The following is a 26,465-nucleotide window of genomic DNA, read 5'->3' as shown; positions in this document are numbered from 1 at the left end:
GAGTCAATATGTAGAAATCTCTATTTTTGAGTCAATTATAGAGTAGAGTTGAAGAAGAATTTTGTTATTAAGAGAGACCGCTGTCGTTTTTGATATATTTTTTCACGATTTTGTTGAGAGAACCCATTGAGAGAACTTGACTTAACAATATCACATGTCTTTTTTTTTTTCATCTAAAAAATACTTCATTAATATGAATCAGTGTATACAAAATTATCAATGAGATTACAGAGATAATCAATGGTTTATGTAACGAAGAAAGGATAAAGTAAATTACGCTCCACTTTCTTAATCAAGTACTTAATCACATGTCTTATCTGCTTATTTTGGAATAAAAAATAGGAGGCCAATGTTGGGCTATTAATGGGCCTACAACCTAGCCCGTTAGTATTATTTTGTTTTCTTTAATAAATCCGCTGTTGATAAAATTAATCTTCTCCTCCAACGAGACTAATATTTCTAGGGTTTTGAAGAGTCTCTCGTCGCCGTTTGTAATTCCTCTGTGAGCAAATCGACAAAATGGGTCACTCTAATGTCTGGAACTCTCATCCGAAGAAGTACGGTCCTGGATCTCGTTTATGGTATAATCATCTTCCTCACTCTACTTTTGCCCTTAAGCACTCAAATTTTTTGTATGAGATTGTTGTTTTTGGCTTATGTCTTTACAATGTGACATTAGCTATGTGAATGAGATTAGTTATGTGTTAAATTTGCAAATTCTTGTATCTGTGTCACTGATTATAGTGATTAGCTTATGTCTGACATTGTTGTACTTAGCTTATGTCTTCACCACTTGAGATTGGCTTATGTCTGAAATTAAGTTTGTGTTATATTTAGCTTATGTCTTCACTATTTGAGATTGACTTATGTCTGAAATTAAGTTTGTGTTATATTTAGCTTATGTCTTCACCATTTGAGATTGACTTATGTTATGTATGAGATGAAGTTTGTGTTATACGTGGAAATCAAGATTCTGATTTTGTATTATGCAAATTGTTGTATGTATGTAGCCGTGTGTGCGGGAACTCACACGGGCTTATCAGGAAGTATGGTTTGAATTGCTGCAGACAGTGTTTCCGCAGTAACGCCAAGGAGATCGGATTCATTAAGGTAAAATTCGTTACTGATTTTGTATCTCCTTTCATTATTATGATTGTTAAACTCTTGATATATGTTTTCTTGTCTCTGCAGTACCGTTAAAGAGGCCTTTGACTGATGCTTATAATACACAAACATGTTGGTGTTGATGAATTGGCCTTGAATCTTTTAAGTTGTTGTTGCATTCTTCTTTAAAGTTTATCTCTTATTTGGAACAATGATCTTTTGGTTTTGATTAATATTTTGCTTGTTAATATAGACCATTTTGGCATAGAATCTCTAGGTTTTCTTGAAGACGTTTAGACATCAGAATCCTTGAAAATCCAAATGTTTTTATTATATGGTTTTGATTTCGCAATGTGAGCTCTGCCTTATGCTTCAGCTGAACTACACAATCTGATAAAGAAACCTAGTACTAACATCATTATCTCACTTCGTTAATTCTCTAATCTAACTGTACGTTCCAAAATTTTAGTTTCTGTATTACCGTAATTAAAAATTAGTTTCAAAATTTTACAGTCTAAACTTGTCAACCATCCCTTGAAGCCATCTTAAGTGGTAAGTTCCTCTTCGCTTCTTTCTAATGGCTTTTCATCTTAAGTGAAACGAACCTTTCCTAGTTCCATTCTTTGCGCTGATCCTTGTGGAGCGGATATCAGAGACGTCTCGAACTTGAAAAAGAAGCTGCCTCCGGAGTTGATGAAAGAAATGGGAACGATCAGGTCATCTCATGACTGGGTAGCTACTTCAAAGGACGATGGAGTTCTGCGTCTCCAAGATGACTTAAACTCGGTTGCGTCGGACAGAGATCCAAGACGCAGCTTGCGACCTCATGCCTCATTGCCAAACCAAAATTGTTACCAACGTATTAATGCCATTATCCTTAGGATGGATTCTGTTGTGGCGATTCAAAACGCAGCTTGGTGTTTTTTCTGTTTACAAAAAGATCCATTTTTTTTTTAATAAAAAGACTGAAAAAAGCCCACAATTTTAAAAATAATTTGTTTTGATTATAATAAAATGCCAAAAATATTACAAATAATAAAATAGATAAATTATAATACTAAAAAGCCCAAAAACGTTTTTTGCCCAAAGGTCATCATTTCTTTGGGTGGAGCTGGTTGTGGTTGTCAAGTTCTTGGGATCTCAATTTAGCATTATAGATCCGCTCAAAGCAAAAATTTCAAGTGGATCATCATCGCAAACCCCTGCTCCTTCCCCTCCCGTGTCATTAGTCCAAGAAAGATGACATGTTTTGCATTCCTGGATCAAGAGGTCACTTCACTAGATCATGGGATCTCCACAATCTCAGCAAGAAATCATGTTGCAGAGTTTACAGTTTTAAAACTTTCATGTGCCGACAAAGACTAGACGAGAGCTTTTGAAGTCGTGTTGCACAAGCCAACACTCGATGGAGTCATTATCAACTTGTGAGACTTTGTTGGTTAAGTCAGTGATACAAAAAGACCACCGTCAAGATCATCAAGGTATAACTACAATAAAAATAAAAGTTTTAATGGTGAACAAGGAAACACAACTTATACTAAAGATGTCAGAGATCTCTGCATTTCACTCTCAAAAATTGAACTTTACTCTATCCCAGCTAGCTCATGTCCTAGAAGGATATGGTGGTTTGCTCATATTTTAATAGATGTCTAGTTGTTGAAATTTCTAATTTACTTAGGCATATCAAAATCAAACCGTAATCGTATTTAGGACTATAACTGTACCATTTTTAAATTGTAATTAGACTATAATCAAATTAAACAGTTAAAAATTGTAATTATTAATCGTAAAAAAAAAATTGGTTAACAGTTTTTTATATGTAAAGTTACCATATTTACCATAACAGTTAAAATTGTAACTTTGTAAATTGTCAAAAAAACATTACATTTTTATACCAAATTTAGATATTTTGAATGTTTTTTATTTTCAAATTAGACATTTCGAATCTATATGGGGATACATTGTTTTGTAACAATTGAAAAACTAAATAAAAATAAAAATCATTATATGACCAAAAATTGTTCCATCTCTTTACTTGGCATTTACACATAAATTTATAGAAAATAATAAAAAATATATTTAGCATTTATAGGAAAGCATTTTATGTTATCTAATTAGATGAATTATTTAAACAAATAAACCATGTAATAAAAAGAATTCTATGTTACCTAGTATGATTTAATACATTATCAAACACAATTTTTATGCATTTCTATTTTATTACATGGTCAAATAAAATAACATAGAAATGCATAAAATGTTATATAACTATCTAGTTTCTCCTTCTTGCATCGACAAACACAATTTTCATGCATCATCTCTATTTGTTTTGTTCGAACGAATGGTATTTTGGTCCAAATTCATTACTCTTGCCAAAACATGAGGTTAGTTCCCACTTTACCAATCCATGTGACTTACAAGTTAAAAGTGATTTTATTTTATGAAAAAATACTTTTTTAAATAGTGCTTTGCAATGGAGCTATAAAAATATACCTATATAATTTATGTTGGGACTGTTTATGATAAAAAGTTTGTAATTATGAGAAGATGAACGTTAAAACGTATATTGAAATAATGGCATATTCATTTATTTGTCTGACACAACACATGTACATGTCCCACCCATCTCTCTTTCTTATGGCGAAAACTACAAATTTTACGCATTTTTTCCTTGTTTCGTCCAAATTCGAAACAAAGGACATTTTCGTTCAAATTCATTCTTTTGCCAAACCATAAAAGTTAGTTTCAAGCCAAAACTATTTTAAATAATGCGTGTCACAAATAAAAAAACTAAAAAACGTAAATAATGATTGTCATTATTCATTATTAGGCCAACTTGTCATAATAGTTAGTGCCCATACGAAAAATACATCTATCCAACTAACCCTCTCCTCCTCCATTTCTACTTTGTTTTTTGTTTTCCCACTTCTCTCAAGCCTCGACGACCAAAATTTTTCTTTCTACAAATACTTTGACTTAAGAGTTGCAGAAATATCAAGTTAAAAAAAAAACAGAAGGAGAAATGGCAATAAGTTTTAGAACTCTAGCTCTTTTGACCCTCTCGGTGTTACTAATTTCCATATCTCTCGGCGTCGTCACAGCAACAGAGTCGCAGAGGAATGAAGGGGAGGTGCTTACAATGTACGAGCAATGGCTTGTAGAGAATGGGAAGAACTATAACGGTCTTGGAGAGAAGGAGAGACGGTTCAAGATCTTCAAAGACAACTTGAAGCGCATCGAAGAACACAATTCAGATCCAAACCGGAGTTATGAACGCGGGTTGAACAAGTTTTCGGATCTAACGGCTGATGAGTTTCAAGCTAGTTACTTAGGTGGGAAGATGGAAAAGAAAAGCCTATCAGATGTAGCGGAGAGGTATCAGTACAAAGAAGGAGATGTTTTACCTGATGAAGTTGATTGGAGGGAGAGAGGAGCAGTTGTTCCAAGAGTCAAAAGACAAGGAGAGTGTGGTATGATTTTCAATATCCTTAGCATTATTTGATTTTTTTTTTTTTAATATCTGGAAGTTCAGACCCAAATGTCTGTGTCTCGAACCCAGCACCTCCACCTAGGAGATTTACCACTGGGCCAACAGCACGTTGCTGCATTATTTGATTTTTGATTGTGCTTGTGGTTGAGATTGGTGGTTTTTATATATATAGGAAGTTGTTGGGCGTTTGCCGCGACTGGAGCGGTGGAAGGTATAAACCAGATCACAACCGGAGAATTAGTATCTTTATCGGAACAAGAACTCATTGACTGCGATAGAGGGAACGACAACTTTGGATGTGCTGGTGGTGGAGCAGTATGGGCCTTTGAGTTCATTAAGGAGAACGGTGGTATTGTATCCGATGAAGTTTATGGTTATACCGGTGAAGATACTGCCGCATGCAAGGCCATTGAGGTTTGTAAAACCAAACATAAATGACATTTTTTTTGTAGTTTTGATAATGGTTTCAATTTGTTAATCTATGTTTTCGTCTTGCAGATGAAAACCACTCGGGTTGTTACCATTAATGGTCATGAGGTTGTTCCTGTAAACGATGAGATGTCTTTGAAGAAAGCTGTTGCTTATCAACCTATTAGTGTTATGATATCAGCTGCAAACATGAGCGACTACAAATCTGTAATAACAAATGACTTTGTCACCGTTGATTTTCTTAAGACTCCAATACTTAGTTGTGATGATCAAGTTTCTTTTTGGTTTCTCTTGTGTTGTTTTTTAGGGTGTGTATAAAGGAGCATGTAGTAATTTGTGGGGAGATCACAATGTGCTAATTGTGGGGTATGGAACATCATCAGATGAAGGAGACTACTGGCTTATTCGTAATTCTTGGGGACCAGAGTGGGGAGAAGGCGGGTACCTTAGGCTTCAACGTAACTTCCATGAACCAACCGGGAAATGTGCAGTCGCTGTAGCTCCTGTATACCCAATCAAGTCGAACTCTTCATCTCATTTGTTGTCTCCAAGTGTGTTTAAATTGGTTGTTTTATTTGTTTTTCAGTTGATTAGTTTGGCCTTGCTTTGAAATATACTTTTATCGGTGTTCAAGTTCGTTGGTTTTTGGTTTAATAAAGGAAACAAGATTCGTCGCAAACCTATAGCTTGAACTAAGCTATCATTTTAGCTCTACCTGATGTTTTGGACAAGACCATCAAGGTTCTTTAGGATCCTAGTTTTTTGGACAAGACCATCAAGGTTCTTTAGATGTTATGGCTTTCTTGTTCTTTCATTGTTAAAAAAAAGAGAGAAAAAATGAGAGGGAGCTTCCAAGACAAGTTATATATCTTGGAAAGAAAACAAATAATCACATTGTGACAGCTTCGCTTACCTCAGTTATATCCTCCTAAACAACATCTATGAGGCAACAAATTTCCTAAATTCTAAATCAATTAGATCTAGTATTAGAGTATGGTTTAGAATAAACCATGATTGAGTCTGTAAACCGGATTGAACCGGGTATTAATGTTCCTTATATAAACGAGTCTGTAATCAAGTCCAGATTTATTAAGGAATAATATGAGATTCTTATCTTCTTCTCCGTAACAAACTCTTCTGTAACATGGTATCAGAGCATGAATGGTGAATCATTCATACGATTCTTGACCTCGTTTTCTTCTTTTCTTTTTCATTTCGATCAGTTTCTTCAGTCTCGTCACTGAGAAACTGTTGTATCGACCAAAAATTTCAACAAAAATTTCTTCCTTTGCCGTGAAATTGGAGCTTCTCTAATGGCGCCTGGACGTAAAATCTCTACTCGTCGCACGATTCGCGTTCCTGTTTCAGCTCGTAGATCGGCAAATCGCGATGATTCTTCACCTGAAGGTTCACCTGAACCTCGAGCTCGTACTCGAAATCCGGTAACTGAATCTCATGATAGTATACATTCACCCTATTATCTTACGAATAGTGATAATCCTGGAGCTTCTATTACTTCTGAAGTGTTTGATGGAACGAATTATGATGATTGGAAAATTTCGATCAAGATTGCTTTAGATGCGAAGAATAAGCTTGTTTTCATTGATGGATCTGTTCCTCGACCTCCTGAATCAGATCCTATGTTTCGAATTTGGTCCCGATGTAACAGCTTGGTTAAGTCTTGGCTCTTGAATTCGGTGTCAAAACCAATATATAAGAGTATCCTTCGTTTCGATGATGCCTCAGAGATATGGAATGATCTTTCAACTCGTTATCACATTACTAATCTTCCAAGATCTTATCCGTTAACTCAACAGATTTGGTCACTTCAACAAGGGACTATGGATCTTACTACTTACTATACGACATTGAGGACTCTCTGGAATGAATTGGATGGTTCTGATTGTGTGACTTTGTGTAAACGTTGTGATTGTTGCAAAGCTATGGATAAGAAAGCTGAACATGCTCGTGTGATAAAGTTTTTGGCTGGCTTGAATGAATCATATGCCGTCATTAGAAGCCAAATCATCATGAAGAAACATGTGCCTTCCTTAGCTGAGATTTACAATTTGTTGGATCAAGATCACAGTCAACGCAGCTTCACACCGGTTCCTTCTAATGCAGCTGCATTTATTGTATCTGCGCCAGAACAAGTTCAACCTTCTGTGAATGCCACATTCAACAATGCGAAACCACAGAAAGTCATATGTTCTCATTGTGGTTACACAGGACATACTGTTGATCGTTGTTACAAGATTCATGGATATCCACTTGGTTTTAAACACAAGAATAAGAACCAATCTGATAAGAGTGTTTCTTTGGAAAAATCAGTTTCTACAGTTAAACCTGTTGTTGCTCATATGGCTTTGACAGATAGTACTACAAATGATCTTATTAATGGTCTGACTAAGGTTCTTACCAAGGATCAAATTAATGGAGTTGTTGCATACTTCAATTCTCAAATGCAGAATTCCTCTATTGCTTCCTCGTCTGGTGCTACTATTACCGCATTACCTGGTATTGCTTTCTCCTCCTCTACTCTTGGTTTTATTGGTGTTTTGAAAGCTACTGTTAATGTTTTATCCTCGGAAACTTGGATAATAGACAGTGGAGCAACTCATCATGTTTGTCATGATAAGAATTTGCTTATGAGATTATCTGAAACTATGAATAGTTCAGTTACCTTACCTACTGGTTTTGGAGTTAAGATCACATGTATAGGTACAGTGAAGCTGAATGAGTTCCTCGTCTTGAATAATGTGCTTTACATTCCGGATTTTCGCCTTAATCTTCTGAGTGTCAGTCAGCTGACTAAAGATCTGGGATATAGAGTGACATTTGATGAGGATTATTGCCTTATACAGGATCATGTCAAGGGGCTGATGATTGGTAGAGGTGAGCAGATCAACAATCTATACGTCCTGGATGTTCCGAGAATTAAGGATTTTCCTACTAAGGAAATAAGTTTTCATGCAAACATTGTTGTTGATTCTAGTCTTTGGCATAGTAGACTAGGTCATCCATCTGTAACTACTTCTGATATAGTTACTGATGTACTTGGATTTAAACAAAGGAATGAAAGATCTTTTCATTGCACCATTTGTCCTCTTGCAAAACAGAAGCGTCTTCCCTTTGTTTCCAAGAATCATGTTTGCGACTCAGCTTTTGATTTAGTTCATATCGACGTCTGGGGTCCATTCAATGTTCCTACTCCAGATGGTTTTCGATATTTTCTAACCATTGTTGATGATCATACACGGGTCACTTGGTTGTATCTTATGAAGAACAAGAATGAAGTGTTGACTATCTTCCCAGATTTTCTGAAAATGATAGAGACTCAGTACAAGAGTCAGGTGAAAGGTGTTAGATCAGACAATGCACCAGAATTGAAGTTTGTGAAGTTGTTTAAAGAAAAGGGCATCATTCATTATTTCTCTTGTCCAGAAACACCAGAACAAAACTCGGTGGTGGAAAGGAAACATCAACACATATTGAATGTTGCTCGTTCTCTTATGTTTCAAGCTCAAGTGCCTGTGGAATATTGGGGAGAGTGTGTGTTAACTGCAGTCTTTCTCATCAATCGATTGCCTACACCATTGCTTCATGACAAATCTCCTTTTGAAGTGCTTACTAACAAAATGCCTGATTTTAATGGTCTTCGTGTGTTTGGCTGTCTTTGTTACAGTTCTACATCAACCAAAAATCGAGATAAGTTTCAACCAAGAGCTAAGGCGTGTGTGTTTCTTGGTTATCCACCAGGTGTTAAGGGTTATCGACTTTTGGATTTGGAAACCAATATCATATACGTCTCACGCAATGTTGTTTTTCATGAAGACATTTTTCCATTTGCTAAAAGTGGATCTACTGTTCTTCCTGATTATTTTGCTACTGAAACATCTAATGTTGATGCATCTTCTACTGAAGCATCTACTTCTGAAGCACCTGCAGTTGTGAATGATTCTGTCACTCCATCTAATATCAATCCTGTAGTTGTGAGTGAATCTCCTACGGATACTAATGATATTGTTGACAGTACTATTCCTGCAGTTTCTTCTACGGATAAGACAAGTAAAGGCCGAACAAGTAAGACTCCTGCTTACCTCCAAGACTATTATTGTAATTTGTCTACTAATGGAGTGGAGCACCCAATTTCAAATTTCTTGAACTATGATGGTTTAGCTGATTCACACCGAGCATATATTTGTTCTATAACAAAATATGCAGAGCCTACTTCTTTCACTCAAGCCAGGAAATCTGATGATTGGTTAAAGGCAATGAATGATGAATTGAAGGCTCTAGAAGGAACAGCAACTTGGAAGATATGTTCTTTACCACCTGATAAACATGCCATAGGCTGCAGATGGGTTTATAAAGTGAAGTTAAACGCAGATGGAAGTTTAGAGCGTTACAAGGCACGGTTAGTTGCCAAGGGTTACACACAGCAGGAGGGTGTTGACTTTGTTGACACTTTTTCCCCAATGGCAAAGATGACTATTGTCAAAACATTGTTGGTTGTTGCAGCAGCAAAGAAATGGAGTTTGCATCAGTTGGATATATCGAATGCCTTTTTATATGGCGACCTTGAAGAAGAAATTTATATGACTCTTCCTCCGGGTTACACAACTAAAGAAGGCGAGACTCTTCCACCTAATGCAGTCTGTAAGTTGCAAAAATCTCTCTATGGTTTAAAACAAGCTTCAAGACAGTGGTTTCTGAAGTTTAGTACCACTTTAATGCTATTAGGATTCCAAAGATCACAGGCTGATCACACTTTGTTTGTGAGAAATGTGAATGGGAAATATATAGCAGTACTTGTGTATGTTGATGATATTATCATCGCAAGTAATGATGATGCAGAGGTTGTTGAACTAAAAGCAGACTTGGAAAGAGCTTTTAAACTGAGAGATTTGGGTACTTTGAAGTATTTTTTGGGCTTGGAGATAGCTCGTAATGCTTCAGGTATTTCAGTTTGTCAACGTAAGTATGCGTTGGGATTACTTGAAGAAACAGGTTTATTGGCTTGTAAGCCATCTAATATTCCTATGGAACCAAGTATAAAGTTGATATCGGATGGAGATGAGCCTCCGATGGAAGATCCAGCTTCTTACAGACGCTTAGTGGGTAAAATGATGTATCTTACCATCACTAGACCTGACATTACATATGCAGTGAATAGACTTTGTCAGTTTACTTCAGCTCCAAAAGAATCACATATGAAGGCAGCTCACAAGGTTTTACACTATGTTAAAGGGACTGTTGGAACAGGTCTCTTCTATTCAGCTGATTGTGATATGACATTACAGGCATATACTGATGCAGATTGGGCTTCATGTCGTGATACAAGACGTTCCACTTCTGGCTTCTGTATGTTTCTAGGCACATCTTTGATCTCATGGAAGTCAAAGAAGCAGCAGACTGCATCTCATTCTTCAGCTGAGTCTGAGTATCGAGCAATGGAATTTGCAGTTCGTGAGGTTGCTTGGCTTGTTAATCTTCTCAGAGAGTTTCAAGCACCTCAGCTAAAGTCCGTTGCTTTCTTCTGTGATTCAACTGCAGCAATACATATTGCAAATAATGCAGTATTTCACGAAAGAACCAAACATGTGGAACTTGATTGCCACATCCTTAGAGACAAGGTTATGAGTGGTTTGATTAAGACTTTGCACCTTAAAACTGATCAACAGGTTGCAGATGTTTTTACCAAGCCCTTATTTCCGACTCAATTCAAGGCTCTTGTTGGCAAGATGGCTCTCCAATGAATATACTTGCCATCTTGAGGGAGGCTATTAGAGTATGGTTTAGAATAAACCATGATTGAGTCTGTAAACCGGATTGAACCGGGTATTAATGTTCCTTATATAAACGAGTCTGTAATCAAGTCCAGATTTATTAAGAAATAATATGAGATTCTTATTTTCTTCTCCGTAACAAACTCTTCTGTAACATCTAGGCTATTGTAGCATTAAAGTCCACCTAATGAACGACGATTCGTGTTATCTAGTCCTAAGCATCATGATCAACCTAGAACTGCTTTACTTTAGAAAAATTCTTCGGTTCATTCCTAGGAGTAAATCCTTTTTGAGTCATTTAAAATTAGTTTAACATGATCAAAATTATTTTATCAGATTATAATATTTTGAAAAATATATATTTTATTATGATGAAATAAATAATTAAGTTGTATTATTAATAAAATGAGTAATATTTATAGTTAGTTTAAAAAAAAATACGAAATTAAATATAGAGAAGATGTGTTGGGTGATACTAATGAAATTCAAATATCATCAATAATATAGAGTTTGTAAAAATATAGTTAAGTGTATATTATAAATTAGGTAATTAAAGTGTATAGAAAAATGGAATATATAATATTGAAATTTGGTTTAAAACAAACTAATAAATTAAATATTAAAAAATTATGGATTATTTAAGAGTTTAAATATAATCGATAAAAAATTACTATTTTTCATCTGTCTATATAAACGGATCTTATTTAGTAATAACATAAAACAAGAGATTATTTTAAGAAATAATGAATATCAATACATACGAAGTTTAATTCCGGTATTTGATGGCTCGTTAAAACACATACAAAAATAAGTAGTTTTATAATGTTTGTTCATTAATAATATCTCTCATTAATGTGTTCACATGGCTATAACATACCAATTAATTGAGAATCAATATTTTTAAAAAATCTTTACTAGTTTATGTCTTAAAAAAACTAAAATATAATGACATGTTAGAGCAAGCAAATACAAAGAATTTATCCGACATTTGATTACTTATATGTAGTTACGCTACGCTTGTTGGCTAGCTATGAGCTTATTTGAATGTTTTTATTTGAATGTATTCACGCTTGTACATAAATGGTACATACGTTACATATGTTACATTCCAAATCTTGCAGATTGCAGTGGTAACTGTTTAAAGCTCCAAAAATGGATTTGATGATGAAAGCTTATAGCATTTAGACACAAAAAAACAAAACTTATAATTCTATTGAGAGACCATGGAGATTTTTAATTGGTTGAGAAACTTTTTGATACCTTAATACTTTCAGTAGAAATCGAATTGATCATAAGGGTGACAAATGGAGGTTTCAACCACAATACCTAAAGAAGAAATACATGTATGTTAATTATATGTTAAGATTAAATTATAAAGTCTTAAGAGGTATGAGGAGGAACCTCCAAAGACATTTTTATTCTTGTCACTATGTTGAGCTTCCAATGTTGTGATATATTGTTTCATGATAATCACAAATGTGATTGGTGGACAGTAATTTGGATCAATTGTGTTACAATGCCGACCTATGGAAGTCACTTCATGGAGTTGAACTCGGGTAAAGTCATGTGCACCTACTCGACCACTGGTTTAATTAAAACAGTTGGCACAACCTACACATGAACAGTCATTTCATCCAAGTAAGAATATTATTACCAGAAGAATATGATTTTTCCAGGTATTTTTTACCATTAGCCGTATAGAATGCTCGGAGGTGTTATGTTGATTCAAAAACAACCCAGTTAGTGATTTTGAAACTTTTTTAAAACAAAAAAATGTAGTTAGTGTTCTCACATTATCATCATAGAGTGGGTTTTGGACGCAAATCTATTCCATCATTTTATAATAATATTTATGGCTATATGGCAGATCTCGATGTGGATGCTTGCATCCATTCGAGATCTACCACATAGCCAATACACTCTACAGATTATGCTTCGTAAATACTACTATCCTCCAAAGATAACCAATACGGCTTACACAAGTTGTAGTTTTGCCCTGTGTTAATGAAACACATTTCATGATCGATGGGAACAAAATGGGGTATGTTATCTTCTACTTTGACGATAATGTTTTTGGCATTGCGATCCATGTTGCCAAAACGTACATCAATCAATGAAATCTTGTGTATTTCGGCCGTTCTTATTTCAGGAAAGCTCGTACGATGAATGTGTTCTTGAATGTGATGCGCGAATTCCATGAATTCCACCGAAGCACCGGATACCATCGTTCCAAGTCGCTTGTTTCTAAAGGTCACAAAAATCGTGGGCAACACTCCAGCAAAGTCACAAATGGTTGGAGATGATGATCTTGAACCATCTAGTGGATGGTCCAATAAGTACACAGATGCCTCTATCATAAAACTTATATCATCTTCTCCTCTCCTAAATAAACATTCAAGAACACCTTGTGAATGGAAAATCTGATAAATATGACTTATCTTTTTGTATGGAGTCAATCTACACTCTGAATTTGCAATCTCCAACCACTCTATCATCTGCCGGAAACGAGTAGCAAGATCTACCGGAATCTCCTTGAGATCAGGAAATGTTCGATCCACTTTCATCATTGAGCAGCCTGCCATCACTTTCACTAACACCAAAGAAATTTTGACTAAAACCCCAACAAAATCTGTCTGTCTGCAAATCTTCTGCCATCAACAATTTCCAAATATTAGGGTTTAGAGGTTGAAGAAGAATGTTAATGAAACGCTGCGTTTTACTTTCATTTGATAATTGAAAGAGTTGGAAGAATTAATGGGTCAACGTATTTGATAAAATAGAAAAGCATTTGGGCCGATCCAGCAAGCCCACTATGTTTAATTACGACGTGTTTTAACTTTTAACGTTTCAACTCTTAGCATATTCCAACTTTGAATACAATACCAAAGCAAGAAAAGACAATAAGATTTGCTTCATTTATGATTGGTATATAGTTAAGAGACTAATGTATGATTGGTATATAGTTATAAGATAAATCACATCTATATGGACCTACTTTCTTTTTTGCATTTCTTTGCTTTCTTGTTTTCCACATTGCGTAATTATTAAGAAAATATCCTTTGCCTATGAATGATCACTATCAGTGACAGTGACAAAAGTTATTTGAACAGTCATTCCCAACAATAATCTTGTTCGATAGACTTGACGTGATCACTCCTCAAAAACACAAACGGCCAAACACAGAAGTCACAGACTACAACATCATCGATTCGAATCAATATTGACTTAATTGTTGAATCATGATTCATATGATTTATTTTCGAATTAAAAATTAAGTTAAAAAAATTACATATAGGTAACAAATATCAATAGAGATAACCATATCATCCTAAATATTCAGTTTTTTTTTTTTTTTTAATCCAGGAGGTTCTGGTTCGAAGCCCGTAATCCCCTAAGGCGAAATATTCAGTTTCACATGTTACTATTTGTTGTGGAGTGTATCCAAGAACTTGAGCTTTGGAAGCTGGTCATCCACATGGGGGAGTGTGGTATTGAGGATTCGAGAAGTTGTACTGCATGGGATAGGATGGGTCTCTGGAGATGAGAAAGCTATTCGTTTTTGGATGGATAGATGGTTCTTGGAGGATCCACTTTCACTACGGCTTACGTCTCCGTTACTTCCAGAGGAGATGGAAAACTCATAGAGTGCTACTAGCTAGAATGGTCGGGAGGGGATATGGTGAGACTAAATCACTACTTTCTAGTTAATATAATATAGAGGTTGTTTGCGGTAGTGGTGCAAGGTGTGACGGGCATAGGCGATAAGTTGTCTTGGCAAGGTATTCCTAATGGCGAGTTTTCGGTACGTACGGTGACATATTCTTTATTAACGTTGGATATGGAACACCGATCATGTATCGCAAATTACTACAAATGGATTTGGAATGTGCTAGCGCCGGAGAGAGTGCGTGTTTTTCTCTAGCTGGTTAGCCATCAAGTAATAATGACGAATGTAGAACGTTTTAGACGTCATATTAGAGAAAGTGAGATTTGCCAAGTGTGTAAAGCTGCTAGTGAAACAATAATTCATTTGCTGAGAGACTGCCCCGATGGATGGTATTTGGAGGAGGTTGGTGCCTCAACGGCGACAACATGCTTTTTTACCAAATCTCTTTTGGAATGGTTGTTTGAAAATCTAAGTACTGGAGGAAGCACTAGCGAGTAAGGTTGGCCTACATTGTTCAGTATGGCGGTTTGGTGGAGTTGGAAGTGGGGTGTAGTGATGTTTTTGGTGAAAAACGAACACACCGAGTATAAGGTGGGTTAAACTTACTATAAATGGAGCGTCTCGTGGAAACTCGGGACTGGCCACTGCTTGGGGGTGATCCGATGGGGAGGTATTATGGCTGGGAGGGTTCACGCTGAACATAGGTATATGCTCAACAGCGACGGAAGAACTATGGGGGTGTGTACTACGGTTTGGTCATTGGTTGGGAGACAGGATTTCGTCGAATAGAGTTGGAGTTGAATTCAGATTTGGTGGTTGGACTTCTACGAACAAGGTTGAGTGATGCTCATCCGCTGTCTTTCTTGATACATCTTTGCCAAGGCTTTATCACAAGAAATTGGTAAGTCTGGGTTATTCACGTATATCGAGAAGCTAACCCGTCAGTCAGAAGGTTTTATAGTTAACCTTCTGACTGACGGGTTAGCAAACTATGCCTTTTTTTATAGTTAGGTTTTCATTCTTTTGATTCTTGTACTGATGTGATCCATTCAATAATGTTAGAGGATTCTAACTGGACGAGCTTTCCACAAAATATTTGGTTGTAATTAATTTTTTACTTAATTAATAAATTGGGGGATATTTGTTCCCCCTTTCCTATTTAAAAAAAGAAACTTGAGCTTTACACATGTAAATATATCCGCGGATGTATAGACGGGTACGTGTTTTAAACATGTATAAATATTTGTCTACATCAGAAAATCAAATAAAATTGGTCTTTTAATTATGTAGTTAATATATATATATATATATATAACACTTTATTTTGTATATATATGATTGCAATAAAAATTGGTCTTTTAATTATGTGGTTAAGATATATATAACACTATCCTGTATACATATGATTGCATTATGATTTGATGTATTTCGTTTTCCAATTAAACTATGTTTTTTTTCCAGCAAACTGAAACTATTATTGTTACTTTGACTAGTTTTTTTTTTCTTAAGAAGTTTTTTCCATATTTAACCATTTCTATTATTAGATTTTGATACATATTAATGTATTTTTTTACATTAAAATTTTGTTTCGTGATTTTTTTCTATATTGGATTAAATTTTGTATCGTGTTAATTAAAATATTATGTCATATAATTTTATTATATAAAATATAGTTTTTAAAGTTAGTAACTCGCGTGATCATATGATACATGTCAAATTATCGTTCATATGTTGATATATGTCAAAAAAAAAAAAAATCTTTTTTCTTAAATAAAATAATGGAGAACTAATTGCGTTAATACTAAAATATCAACGAAGTCGTTTGATTGTAATGACGAAGGATTTACTTTCCTAAAATAAACGATCATGCTCACCTCTACTATACATATTCTTCAGATACTCATAATCTTCTTTTCTTTCAACAATCTTTTATTAGTTTATTATGTTTTCATAAGTTACGCTTGTAATCTTCGTCCTCTTCCTTGAACTCCAAGATTCAAACATATTTTCTTATGGAAGGTGTTAGAAGAGCAGAGGTGATTGATACAAAGAGGTGTTCGAAGCTGCGCGTGGATTTCACGCCCTCACTACGTGGCAGTCGTATATCGGAGCCTTTTTCTCCGGCCACCACCACCACCACCACCTCCCGATTCCATCCACCGGTTCGTTCCGATGGACCTTTCTCTGGTCTAATCATCTGCGTAACTGGTCTCTCTAAAGGTACCAACAAAACATTTATAAATTAATACTCGATAAATTAATACCTCGATTATTCAACTTTTTGTTAATAGACAAAATCAATCAGCGTATTTGTAAAGAACTCTGAGCTAGTTTTATGAATTGAGTATCAATTGTTGTATGTAGAGGCAAGGAAACAGGTCAAGGAAGCTACAGAGAGACTTGGTGGTGAATACAGTGCACTTTTGCATTCTCTATGTACACATTTGGTTGTTCAGATATCCTTATGTTACTATAGAATTTAGAGTAATCTTTTGAAATTATAAACATGAACATTTATGTAGCTTTGTGTTAGTTTCTTAACACAAAAAGGAGTATACAATTATGATGGACGGAAGTTTGAGCATGCATTGAAACATGGAAGAAGAGAGACTTTGTATATCGTTACGCTTGGGTGGTTTGTGGACAGTGTCTGTAGAAATGGTGTGTATGTCTTTAACCGAGTTTGCACATTCTTTGTTGATTATTTCTCATACTAGATGTGATTTTGTTGTAGTTAAGCTGAGTGAGTCTTTCTACGCGGTCAAAAATCCCGAAGAGACTAAGGTGAATGAAGATGGATTAAAGTCGGTTTACGCGGTAGAAAAACTACATAGAGGAGGAGGAGTTCAAGGAATAGAGGTCACAGGAAGCAAGGACTTGGCCTTGTCAGGCTATTCGGTTTTTATCGATGCTGATATTTCAGAGGAAGTGAGACGCCAGGTTAGTCCTAAACACCTTATGAGTTTTAAACGTATGTAGCAACGCCCGTGGATCAACGGCTACATTCCAATTCTTGTAGGTTTCACAGGTGGCTGTTGAAGGAGGTGCCAAGCTTATGACTCAATGGTTCATTGGATGTAATGCTAGTCATGTTGTATGTGAAGGTGGTTCTGTTTTAAGATATCTTGGTCACTCTAGCAATCTTGTTACAGTAAGCTAATGAGAACTCATTTTCCATCTTGTTTGCGGTACATTATCCTTTGGTTGCTTTATGTAAAATTGTCGCCTGTTTCAGCCACTATGGCTTCAGAAGACGTTGGAAGAGAAACCAACGCAAAATCTAGTTCAAATGTCAGATGATTTGGCACGAGATCTTAGGACAATGATTGAGAATCTTGGGAAGGTATCTTTTGTCTGTAGATAAGTATTCATGAAGTCTCTAGTCCTTTAATCTTGTGCTCCTACAGGAATCTCCTACAGATAGGACGAGACCACACAAAGAAAGGCAGAAGATTGTGGAATCCGCCAAAAAGACTGTCACAAATCGCCACGCAAAGGCATTTCATCTTTTTCTCTATTTCATCTTCGAAAACCGAGCAATCGCTAAACCGAACTATATTTTCTTTGTTCATAAAACAGATGGGGAAGACTCTGATCCAGCCGTTAAATCTGAGCAGCCTTCTAGATTCTATCTCTTGGACAATATCTGAACCAACTTCAACAGCTAGTGTTATCATAGATAGTTTCAGCAACAACGACGATATCGAAAGAAAATCTTTATCTGCCTTCTTTGATGCTAAATCTAATGATTCATTCACTCACTCCATGAGACTGCTCACAGAAAGGTTCCTATGTTCTACTTCATCTATGTAACTTGAGATCCAAGCTACTCTTTTAAGTTTATAAAGCTCATGTTGTTTATTGTTGTTATGGCATGACAGTGAGAGAATGGAGTTGGTATACAAAAACCATTTTATAACATTACTACTTCCAATCGATTGGTATGGTGAAATGGGACCTTCTTCCAGGTCGTATTTCAGTGAAACCGGCTTTACATGTCAGCAGATTCTCCAAAACATCTATGCATTCTATCAGGTAGCAATGTCCTCATATGTGCCAGTATCTCGTTGACGAAACCATTTTCAAAGTAGTTTTGTGTGTTGTATGTACTGTCGCAGGAAAACATGTCCGAGGAAGAACTCAAAGCAGCTATTCACACCAACTCGAGGCACAGTGAAAAGCTCCGAGCAGCGGACTCGGTGATGAAAGGCGGGAAGACTGTATTCAAACGTATTCAGTTTCTCGGATCCGAGAAAGGTTTCGAGATGCTAAAACGTGTTAGTAGCTTCAACTGTAGTAATGTCTATGAGCTTATCATTAAGGCATAACAATTAACATATAAATTAGAGATTCAGATACAAAACTATTATTTGGGAGTTCTCGCATTTCCAAGATCTGCTCGAGATGACTAAATGTGAATCATATATAGTACAGTCTAAATTAGTCTACTTTTGTATTATGACGATCTTGCGGCGCTCGAGCTCATAAAGCAATTCCACGACTGCAGAGTCGAAGGAACTCTTCTTGTCAGGCCTTGCTTCTCCAGCATACATCACAGCCTCACGATTGGGTATCCTTAGGGTTATGGTCGATGTGAAACTGCTGAAGCTAGTCCGCTTCTCACCGCCATCTATGAATTCAAACGGAGTTCTGTGCAGTTATCAGTCTCAGATTGGTCAGGACTCGGGATACATGAGAGCAGAGAAAAAAGGAACCAAAATGAGAAGTCACCTGGATTTCTCTTCCGAGGTATCGAAAGTAGGCATTGGCCACAGATGCTTCTTGCAAAACTCATGTAGAGTTCCACGAGGCCCGCCTTTCTTCATGTTTATAGGTCCAATAACTGAAACACATAAAACCATGAAATGCATAACCCTTGATACAAAAAAAAAAAAAAACTGAAGAAGAAAAGAAGAATCTCTCTAGGTAAATAACAGTGCTTACATGGAATCACTATACTCTGGATTTCAGTAGTCTCTGAAGTCAGAGTTTCTCTGTCGCTATGATTGCAAGCAAGATTGACATCCATGGAACTTTGATTATCCCCGAGCGAGGTTTTACGTGAAATGTTTCTCTTCTGAAGAACCAAAGAAAGTTTGAGCACACACACCAACACACACGCAAGTGGAAACATCAGAATATATATACCTCAAGTTGTGTAAGCAGATGTGAAGCTGCTTTTCCCAAGGCCAGTTTATTTGTCTGTTCAGATCCATCTCCAGTTAAAAGAACATCATCCAGCTGCAACTGGATCGTGGCTTGTGCTTTGACACCATCATTTGAACATTTCACTCGAAAGAAATACCCAAGAGAGTCGCATAGCTCATTGAGCTCCCGGTATGGAGGAAGCTGAAGTTTATCTGGAGTTACAAGTGGAGAAAGCAACGGCTCAAAGACTCTCCACACTTGATCGAGATCTAACCTCGTATCGATCAGCAATGCTCCAGCGATACTCTCCACAACATCTCCAAGAGCCTAAACCAAAATAGACAAGTATGTCAACCTATTTGCTCTCTTTATAATCTGAAATCTCAGGCAGGGACTTTAAATGGTCATGCAAGTATATTTTTTACCTTAGGGCCCTGTATTGAAGGGATTGATCTACCAGTCTCATCTGGCTTTTGAAAGGACATCAGATAGTCGTTTATTTGAGTCTCGAGAACCGTAGCACAGCGTTGAAGGTGGGTATGCAGGTTATTTTTCACTGCAACTTGCGCAAAATTTTCATTGTTTACACATGCAGAACGAAGATCGGTCATCTCTCCAGGCCCAGTTTGTTCGTAGGTGTTAAAAAGATGACGGGTTATTAGAAAATCCAGTACAGAATCGCCAAGAAACTCTAATCTCTGTTTGAGGAAAAAAATGATAGCATGAGGTTGGAAACCTGGGAATAAGTCAGCCAAATAATGCAGGGGTTGAAAATGATGAAGTCATACCTCGTATGAATAGGATTCACGAAGAGAGGAGTGTGTGATAGCCTCTTTTAAAAGAAACTTTGCAGAGAATTCATGTTGGATCTTTCTCTCCAACTCTATGAGCTCATCTTCTTTAGGAATGTAACACCGTAGAGAAACTCTATTGATGGCTTCAACGACTAGGTTTGGGTCAAAATCGACGTCAATACCGAGCCATTTCATCATATGGAGAGAAGCAGACAATCCACCGCTTACATAATAGGCACCAATCAGGGCCTCAGCGCAATCTGATACAGATTTTGAAACTACCCATCTATGACCCATGTCGCAAGACTTGCCTATTTTGATAGTCATGTTTTCTGTGAAGAATTTTGGGTCCAATGGTACTTCTCTAGTATCAATCCCACACTTGCAAGGAACAGGAAAAAGAGAAAATTGACCAGGTGCAGTCCAGCGACGCGGTTCAAAAGCGCCATTTCTTATGTATCCCTATCAAACCAATCCCCATGGAAAGATATTTCTTTGGTGTTCTGACTGATGTAAGACATTACTTGCAAATGTTAGAAGATACCTGTAGTTTGCGACTGGTTGTCAAGCGGTGAAGATTTGAGTTAGATATAATCGATTGTCTCTGCCGTGATAGTTGCCCCTCATCTTTGTCAGGATACTTAAGGAATAGATGACAGCTCGCAACATACTTCAAGACTGAATCCCCGAGCAGTTCCAACCGCTCCATTGAAAATGATTCGGGGCATGTAAGTGTTGTAACTGCTTCAAGAATCTGATTTATTGAACCAAGACAAGAGTTTAATGACAATCAAGATATCTAGTTTCATCTCTAAATGACAGATAGTTTTCAAAAACCATACCGATGTACTTGATATACTGAAGTTATCTATGCTACAATCAATCTCTTCCCTAAGCTGGCTGGCCAACATTAGAGACTCTAGGCGGTGCATCACTGAAGGCAGCAAGTAGATTGATTTTAGCACAGCACGCGGTACATCAATTCTAGCCAAAAGCTCTGGAGGCAAATGCGCATGGATATTCGGTTTTCTTTTCCTAACATTGCCAGCTTTTGGTTCTGTCTTCACAACCACTGTCCATTTACATTGGAAACAACATCTTAGAGCTCACACACTACAATATCATGAGAACATACACAATGATTCCATATGTTGGAGAAATTCTCAAGAATCAACTTACTCTCTTCATTGAAGTCGACTAAAAGGTTGTGCGCATGGTGACTCTGCTTCAACTTCATCAACGGCTGGTTCGGGTGCGCTAAAACAATCCCATACCTGATTAAAAGGGAATAACATTAACTAGAGAGTTATGATAAGTAGATTGAAAGAACAGCCAAAGCTAGAATATCACTTACTTTTTGTTAAAATATTCTGCATAAGTAGCATAGCCTGATGAGGCATCCACCTCAAAGGGGCTCATAGCAGAAGAATCGCTTACGGCTTCAACTATAGAGTATATCCGTCCAGTATGAATTGCAATGACCACAAGTTCTTCGAGACTATTTTTATCAGACGAAGCATTGGCAAAATGAATCAGATTCGTTTCTTCCATTTTATCGTCTAGTAAGACTTCCTGACCGGATGAGGTATTGCACTGATTCCCATCACTATCCCGAAGATCAAGAAGAGAATTTTTCTTCAAGAACTCAACTATTGAGGCACAGGAGTTGATAGCTGACCAATCAATTGTCGCACTCGAAGCTAGATCATTTGTTTCAACTGGTAGCAGTAGAAACATAAAGGCAGGGTGCCAAAGAGAACTAGTGTCAGTTTGAAGCAAAAATTCTCTCTTTGTTCCCTGTGACTTAGATCCAACAAACAACTTTCCAAACATGCCATTAAAGAAAAACTGCTGAAAATATTTTGCTTTGACCAGCTGCATCCAAAACACAAAGAAGAAGACATCAAGTTCAAACCATGAAACAAGAAACTGTTTATAACTAGGGATCAGAGTTATGTACCTCCTCTTGACTCAAACGTATCTGGCCACAAGGTGAGACAGAAGCCTTGACAAGCTTCCTGACCAAGTAAAGGTCCATCTCAACTTTACCAACATCCTCGGCGAGAGTTGACTCAAGCAAAAGAGAGAAACTCGAGTATACTTCGCCAGAAATATTACAACAGAAGTCAAACTTATAAGCCTGAAAGGTGGCGCCATCAATATTTTCTCCCCAGGTTCCTGACAATGCGTTTGCACAGGTTGTTCCGTGCAACTCCTTACGTTTTTTTGAACCTGTTCAGCGAAAAGAAAAAGAAATGTATACATAAATAAACAAATTAAGACAAGCTCCATGACCTTAGACATAGACATATGATATGCAACTGCTGATGTGTGCGTGTATGTGTGTGATACAACAGCGGCTGATAGAGGAACTAAAGACTAAAATCAGCGACACCAGCTAATTGACGAATTAATAAATTAGAAAACATACCTGCAGCCGATGAAGATGATTTACTTTTAGAAGAGGCAACCTTCTCTTTGCCGTTGGATTGTAAGAGATTGTTATCCAAGCGTAACTTTTTACACGGTGGTAACTGCTCATTTCTGCTAGGAGGATCACTCATAGTTTGTGTGGAAGCTGCTTCCTCAGATACAGTTATGTTAGAATCTGGGATAACCATGGATCCAATCTCCTTCACACCGTGTCCATTTTTCACTGGAGGTGGACACGATTTCAAGTTTGGAGCTTCTGGATCTTGAATTAGGACTTCTCTTCGCATAAGGTCATGCAGATGGTCTCTTTGCTTCGGGTTCCCTCTACAATAATTAGTATTCAGAAATAAGCTACAAAAACTGGAATTTGGTAAACATTTTGTGTTAAATAAATATTGCTTCCTACCTTTCAAGAAACATGATAGACTTAGAATTACTCTGTTTGGCATGTTTTTGAGACTGCGAGTAACTACACATTGTTTTGGGCAGGTCAAAACAAACCATGCATGAGCAATCTGGAACCTGAAATCCCTCTTCAACCACATCTGTGATGAATAAAAGATTCACCTACATGCATTAAAAAGCTTTCAGAGAAGACAAAATAAAAACATTTCTCAATCTATAAAACATCTGACTGTGATGAAGAACAGGTAACCTTGCCATGTTGAAATAAATCAGGGATTTCAATTTGCATTTTCTGTGCCGATACATTGGTGGAGGGGTTGTTTTCGGTTAAATACAAGACATTAAGGTAAGCCAAAGAGGCTTCTTTCTTAACGAATCTTTCGATCACTTTCGCAGTTATAATTCTCTCAACTAAAATAAGGCACTGCTTTTGCTTGTCACCTCTGCAAGCAAATTGAAATTGTCAGAACAGATGGAGATCTTGGTGCAATTTTGGGAGTTGGATAAACAATTTAAATTTACCTAAAGGAATCCAATAGATGGAAGAGTTCTTTTAGCTTTGGAGATACATGCCCAGAAATTACTGCTGACAGATGGTTTTGCTGCAAATCTACCAGACTCTTATCATCTGTTAAATAACACAAATGATAAACAGTGTAAAAATTAGTGACTAGAAGAGGACTCAATGCAATATAGAGCTTTGAATACATTACCTTGCGGCAAATACACCCCAATGGTGGATAAAATATCCTCAAGAAATTCCTTGCACACCATTGAGCATTCTTTATAAGTTTCACTTTCCTCTTTCGTATCTGAGATTTTCTCCAAGCAGACTTCAGCCGCCTATCGCGAAAGCAAGATGAAAAAAAAAAGAAAAATAATCAGCACAACAGGTATGCTAGCGGGAGAAAAAAGTAACAATGAGTAAGCAAATGAAGAACTGGTAATAAAAACTAAACTGGTAGAAAAATACCAAGTGTGCGCAAATCAGGCCAAGATTATCAAGGCAATGCAAAATCTCTCTGTAGTCGATAGACAATCTCTTTTGATATGTCTCAAACTTATTATCCATATTCAGAAAACTGTCTTTTCCCAACTCTTGAAGCCTTCTAAGAGAAGCATCAAACTGTACGAAAAAAAACAGAATATTTTTCAAGCACTCTGAAACATAATAGGAAAGAGTCATGTTCTGGATCATATTCAGTGAGCATATATTATATACCTTGAGGTGTGAAGTTTCTAACTTTTCTTTCAATTCCAAACTACAGGATGGTGATGGGTTATACAATATTGGACCTTCTTTAACCGTTGTAGCAAACTTTTCCACTCCTTCACGCTCTTCAGGATTAAAAATCTGAATTCAAAGTAAGATTGCATAGCATTAATTTGTAAACTATATCTGTTTCCTTGTTACACAAAAACAAAGTACCTTTGAGTCCATGAGTCTCTCAAGTTCTGATACTTGAGCTGCATAGTTAGAGGGAGAGGAAACACTTGTAGTATGAGTTTATGTTCCTTACATGAAGTTCAAACATTAAAAAGTAGTTACAGGAAGCAGGATCTTTGGTTTGGCATACAGAGGAAATAAGAAACTTTTAAATAGCATGCCTTTTCTAATGACGGCTGACGCAGTCAATCCAAATATCTTCGGTTTGCTAGTGGATTCGTGATAGAATTCCTTCATGAAAACAAGAAAGAATCTAGTTCGTTGACAAGTTATGGAAACTCTATTATGAAAAAACTAATAGAGCTTATCATTACTGAGAAAACACACCTTCATTAACTTCGCATAGGGATGATTGCCAGTGGTATGGTGGCATTCATCTATTATTAGAAGACATACCATCTCTAGTTTCAGGAATGCACTTCTAAGGACATCCAATAATATTTGAGGAGTCATAACTAAAACCTGAACCATACAAAACATAATTTCATTGCAGATAATAGACTCACGTGGATTCGGCAACAAAAGAGAAGTATGTGATTCTGTTAGTGAGATCAATGCAGTCACAAATCTACGTCAAGGGCTCAAGCAAACAAGTTCAAACAAAATAATTAAGAAATAATCAGCATTGGAAGAAGAACCAACCCCAAAAGTAACAAATTGGAATGGGCTTTTAACTAACTCAGAGAACATTCATGACTCAAAATACAACAATGAGCTGGTCAAAGTGGATTACAACATTCTGCCAAAGTTTCACTAACCACACAAAGAAATTTTGATATAAAATCACCAAAACTACAAGCAAGTCACTTTGTTGGCGTATAACTAGCCAAATATACACAAAAAGAAACAGAAACTTACATCGTGCTTGCTAAATTCCTCATCCCAGCGCTGAGATGTCCATTTATCAACTCCTTTAGCTCCAAAGTACTCTTCAACTTTCAAATTCACAAGTGCTCTGATCTCACAGCATTGCTAAAACCACACACACCAATAAAACATTCAAAAATAAGCTCCCAAGGCGACTCATTAGCCAACATCATCAACTCAAAATGATTAAAATCCAAATGAAACAGTTTTTCTTTTTACAATCAAACAAGAGACTTGCCTGTTTAACAAGATTCACAGTTGGGGCCAAGAAAATTATCAATCTTTTGTCTGTATCAGAAGAACCCATAGCTTTGATAAGCCTCTTAGTGATCTCTGACTTATCAATCCCTGTCCCCAAAACAGCAATTATGTTCCTGTTCTTAGCAACCTCGTACACTTTCAATTCATAACTACTGCCAAAAAAAAAGTAAACTTTAGTGAAAAAGACTAAAAACCCATAAGACCCAAAATCAAGTACAAAGAGAGGAAGATGATGATACCCATTAGAGTCAGTCATCATAGGAGAAGAGACAGAATCAAGATTTTGATCTCCATCGATTTCAGAGAATTTTCTCTTAAGCGAATTGCTTCCCCCACCTTCCTCCATTTTCTCCGGCTCCAACGACGAATGCATGACGAACGGATAAAAAGGAACACACTTAACGGGAAGAGTAGAGGAATTTCGAATTTCGACTTTGAGATTAAAACAAAAAGGTGATTCTTTTTCTCTTTTTCTGCACTGACCACTGGGCAAGTGTATAAATGAGGTCAGAACATGAGTTTCGAATGTTGAATTTTTAACTAGAAAAAAAAACTGCAACAAAATTAGTCAAACTATATTAATTTTTGGGTTACCTTTTTTCGATACTTTATTTTTGATTTTACTCTTTCT

At 36.5% G+C, this 26,465-nt stretch overlaps 7 protein-coding genes and 1 pseudogene across 16 annotated transcripts; 6 read left to right on the top strand and 2 right to left on the bottom strand.

The window, feature by feature from the left end:
* The first annotated feature begins 394 nt into the window (after positions 1-394).
* AT3G43980 (Ribosomal protein S14p/S29e family protein) lies at positions 395-1,480 on the top strand. Its single transcript, NM_114266.2, has 3 exons — positions 395-581; positions 1,011-1,110; positions 1,192-1,480. Exons 1-3 carry the CDS (start codon positions 520-522, stop codon positions 1,198-1,200), a joined length of 171 nt encoding a protein of 56 aa, NP_189984.1. The 5' UTR covers positions 395-519; the 3' UTR covers positions 1,201-1,480.
* Positions 1,481-1,588: 108 nt separating this feature from the next.
* AT3G43970 (uncharacterized protein) lies at positions 1,589-2,347 on the top strand (the record flags this gene model as incomplete). Of its 2 annotated transcripts, NM_001339118.1 has the most annotated exons (3): positions 1,589-1,656; positions 1,758-2,021; positions 2,194-2,347. In NM_001339118.1, the coding sequence occupies exons 2-3, from the start codon at positions 1,798-1,800 to the stop codon at positions 2,345-2,347; spliced, it is 378 nt and encodes a 125-aa protein (NP_001326894.1). In that variant the 5' UTR covers positions 1,589-1,656; positions 1,758-1,797. The 2 variants fall into 2 exon arrangements, with proteins under 2 accessions (NP_001326894.1, NP_189983.2); NM_114265.2 differs by lacking the exon at positions 1,589-1,656 and having other exon boundaries at positions 1,759-2,021.
* A 1,534-nt stretch (positions 2,348-3,881) lies between these two features.
* On the top strand, positions 3,882-5,702 carry AT3G43960 (Cysteine proteinases superfamily protein). Its single transcript, NM_114264.3, has 4 exons — positions 3,882-4,574; positions 4,767-5,008; positions 5,093-5,230; positions 5,331-5,702. Exons 1-4 carry the CDS (start codon positions 4,127-4,129, stop codon positions 5,631-5,633), a joined length of 1,131 nt encoding a protein of 376 aa, NP_566867.1. The 5' UTR covers positions 3,882-4,126; the 3' UTR covers positions 5,634-5,702.
* A 423-nt stretch (positions 5,703-6,125) lies between these two features.
* Positions 6,126-10,935, top strand: AT3G43955 (annotated as a pseudogene; the record flags this gene model as incomplete). The annotated part of the gene is made up of 2 exons: positions 6,126-6,465; positions 6,548-10,935.
* A 1,805-nt stretch (positions 10,936-12,740) lies between these two features.
* On the bottom strand, positions 12,741-13,394 carry AT3G43950 (Protein kinase superfamily protein; the record flags this gene model as incomplete). The annotated part of the gene is made up of 1 exon (NM_114263.1): positions 12,741-13,394. The coding sequence occupies one exon, from the start codon at positions 13,392-13,394 to the stop codon at positions 12,741-12,743; it is 654 nt and encodes a 217-aa protein (NP_189981.1).
* Positions 13,395-14,383: 989 nt separating this feature from the next.
* AT3G43940 (uncharacterized protein) lies at positions 14,384-15,490 on the top strand (the record flags this gene model as incomplete). Its single annotated transcript, NM_114262.4, has 6 exons — positions 14,384-14,457; positions 14,533-14,614; positions 14,735-14,881; positions 14,971-15,026; positions 15,097-15,217; positions 15,362-15,490. The coding sequence occupies 6 exons, from the start codon at positions 14,384-14,386 to the stop codon at positions 15,488-15,490; spliced, it is 609 nt and encodes a 202-aa protein (NP_189980.1).
* An 858-nt stretch (positions 15,491-16,348) lies between these two features.
* Positions 16,349-18,938, top strand: AT3G43930 (BRCT domain-containing DNA repair protein). 3 transcript variants are annotated; one of them, NM_114261.3, is made up of 10 exons: positions 16,425-16,699; positions 16,844-16,935; positions 17,038-17,140; positions 17,214-17,419; positions 17,499-17,630; positions 17,715-17,822; positions 17,887-17,976; positions 18,059-18,264; positions 18,361-18,514; positions 18,598-18,938. In NM_114261.3, exons 1-10 carry the CDS (start codon positions 16,492-16,494, stop codon positions 18,805-18,807), a joined length of 1,509 nt encoding a protein of 502 aa, NP_189979.3. In that variant the 5' UTR covers positions 16,425-16,491; the 3' UTR covers positions 18,808-18,938. The 3 variants fall into 3 exon arrangements, with proteins under 3 accessions (NP_001030806.2, NP_189979.3, NP_001327092.1); NM_001035729.4 differs by having other exon boundaries at positions 16,349-16,699; positions 18,361-18,858; NM_001339117.1 differs by having other exon boundaries at positions 17,900-17,976; positions 18,361-18,858.
* On the bottom strand, positions 18,896-26,368 carry DCL3 (dicer-like 3; the record flags this gene model as incomplete). 6 transcript variants are annotated; one of them, NM_001161191.3, is made up of 24 exons in its annotated part: positions 18,896-19,129; positions 19,211-19,322; positions 19,424-19,556; positions 19,628-19,954; positions 20,053-20,325; positions 20,416-20,883; positions 20,966-21,175; positions 21,264-21,493; positions 21,601-21,695; positions 21,776-22,296; positions 22,382-22,653; positions 22,853-23,178; positions 23,261-23,421; positions 23,510-23,702; positions 23,782-23,887; positions 23,973-24,102; positions 24,233-24,385; positions 24,482-24,613; positions 24,689-24,726; positions 24,868-24,937; positions 25,034-25,168; positions 25,565-25,678; positions 25,812-25,986; positions 26,074-26,355. In NM_001161191.3, 24 exons carry the CDS (start codon positions 26,205-26,207, stop codon positions 18,925-18,927), a joined length of 4,713 nt encoding a protein of 1,570 aa, NP_001154663.2. The 6 variants fall into 6 exon arrangements, with proteins under 6 accessions (NP_001154663.2, NP_001325812.1, NP_001154662.2 ...); NM_001339114.1 differs by having other exon boundaries at positions 18,925-19,129; positions 25,812-25,983; positions 26,074-26,368; NM_001161190.2 differs by having other exon boundaries at positions 18,925-19,129; positions 24,689-24,752; positions 24,864-24,937; positions 26,074-26,207.
* Between the last annotated feature and the right edge of the window lie 97 nt (positions 26,369-26,465).

This window comes from Arabidopsis thaliana, chromosome 3 (genome assembly GCF_000001735.4).
Source record: "Arabidopsis thaliana chromosome 3, partial sequence".
NCBI classification, from domain to species: Eukaryota; Viridiplantae; Streptophyta; class Magnoliopsida; order Brassicales; family Brassicaceae; genus Arabidopsis; species Arabidopsis thaliana.
This window is presented reverse-complemented; position numbering and strand designations above follow the sequence as displayed.